The 1927-nt window shown below is 32.3% G+C and overlaps 1 protein-coding gene across 1 annotated transcript; it reads right to left on the bottom strand.

The window, feature by feature from the left end:
- Positions 1-364: 364 nt before the first annotated feature.
- On the bottom strand, positions 365-1149 carry LOC108821131 (uncharacterized). Its single transcript, XM_018594180.2, has one exon. The coding sequence runs from the start codon at positions 847-849 to the stop codon at positions 616-618; it is 234 nt and encodes a 77-aa protein (XP_018449682.1). The 5' UTR covers positions 850-1149; the 3' UTR covers positions 365-615.
- Between the last annotated feature and the right edge of the window lie 778 nt (positions 1150-1927).

Here is a 1927-nt window from a genome sequence, read left to right as displayed (position 1 = left end):
AATGTCTTAGGTTACAACTGAAAGTAAATGTTCAACATTATGTTTCTTTGAGGTTATTTATAAAGTTCCAACAAAATTTGGCAATCAACGAGCTCAAGCTAGCGTTCAAAGGACCACTGGATAAGAGTGTGGATAACATTGTCCCCCATGATTAACATTGTCCCCCATGATATAGAGATCAGCTTAATGTAAAATTTTATCAGCTGCAGCTTTTATGAATGACCTTGTTATCCAATGGTTTCATTTCTTCTTATAATAATCAGAATTAGTTATAATCTCAAGTTCTCAACGGGCTTAACATATCATATTCCGTAAATCGCTAAAAACAAAAAAAATAGCCGTACAAATGAAACGGGATGTAAACTAACATCAAAAGACTTGATTTTTCAAACTAAATGAAAAATCGCACCGTGAAGTCGATTAGATCATCACGGGGATTAATAACATCCGAATCAGAACTAATCATCGGATCATAGTTCACTAAAAGCTAAAGAAAGAAGCCGCGTACATGAAGATAAAGGAGAAAGATGAGAGACATGGCGGGCTAATACAACTATACACAGAAGATAAAATGGAAAAGAGATAATTCGAATAGTTTTTGTTGTAATAAACTAATCAAGAACTGAGATTGTTGGAAGAGTTTGACTTGTCAAGAATTGACCACATGACGAGGACATCTTCATAGCCACAAGCCATGACATCACCTTGAAGCTCATTCACCGTTCTTCTCTCATGTTCCTCCCTCGCTTTCGAGTTAGCGTGGCGGTTGTGCGACGTTTGCTGCGGTTGGTTAAAGAACGTCGCCGCTTTCTTGAATGGCGTTGTGATAGTTTTCTTCCATGAAGTCATTCTTTTATGGGTTAGACACAAAAGAAGAAGATGAAATTAGTTTTGATAGTGGATTGCTTCTTCGCTTTAGTTTTGGAGTTGGATTGAAGAGGAGTCTTCTATGTATTTATACCACCACATGTGAACACAAAAACAATCTCTCATGATTTTTTAAAACAATTGTAATAAAATAAAAATTATTAAACGAGAAATAATATTGGAGAAATGGGAGAGAGAGCGTGGTCAAACGAGGCAAGATCCGCGATAAGAGCATTCCCATGAACCCATCAATTCGATTTCTTATCCTCCCCACGTGATCTCCTTCACTAACAACTAACACCAGTTTCACCGTTTTCTCACCTTTTATGTACGTTCAATTTATATCCCATTAAAAATGATAGTGGTTAAAATGGTTACAAATAATGTGAAGTACTAATATATTTTAGTTATCAACATATTTTCTGTAGCTATCAAGATTTCAAGAATAACTTAAGTAGTTCAGTTTCGATGGCTCCGTCAAAGTGAAGAATTCATGTTATTGGACTATAATTTTTAAACATTATATATATTTTACATGATAATGATATCGACCATGAATTAGAATTTATATTACAGTTCATGATCTTAGGTCATTAAAAATTATCATAATATAATAATAATAATAATAATAATAATAATAATAATAATATAATAATAATAAATAATAATAACAAAATAATAATAATAATAAGAATCTCATACGTTCTATTATTAACAGAAAACCTCGTAATGGATTAGAACCTACATGAATCGGTTAGACTTTTATCACTCTAAAAACCCTAAAGAAGTTAATATAAAATGAAACTAAAAATTAGTCAAAGAGTAGATGACGAAATCAAGAAAACTAGACTAAATTGTTTTTTTTTCTGACAGTAATAACTTAATAATGATACAAAAATCACCGAGATGTTGGGCTGTTTTTTTTCCTCGCTTTCGAACATGATCTTTGGACTAGTTTTTTAAGTAGAAGATCGGTTTGATAGGTCACAGGTGTATGGTGTGAAAATATAAATGCTATTTCTGATCACAAATCATAAGGATATATTTTTTAAGCGCCATG

Source organism: Raphanus sativus, chromosome 8, assembly GCF_000801105.2.
Source record: "Raphanus sativus cultivar WK10039 chromosome 8, ASM80110v3, whole genome shotgun sequence".
Classification (NCBI taxonomy): domain Eukaryota; kingdom Viridiplantae; phylum Streptophyta; class Magnoliopsida; order Brassicales; family Brassicaceae; genus Raphanus; species Raphanus sativus.
Note: the sequence above shows the minus strand (reverse complement) of the source record. Positions and strands in the feature narration are given on the sequence as shown.

Excerpts from the sequence above, each read along its gene's own strand:
- LOC108821131 (XM_018594180.2), bottom strand. The coding sequence starts at position 849 with ATGACTTCATGGAAGAAAACTATCACAACGCCATTCAAGAAAGCGGCG.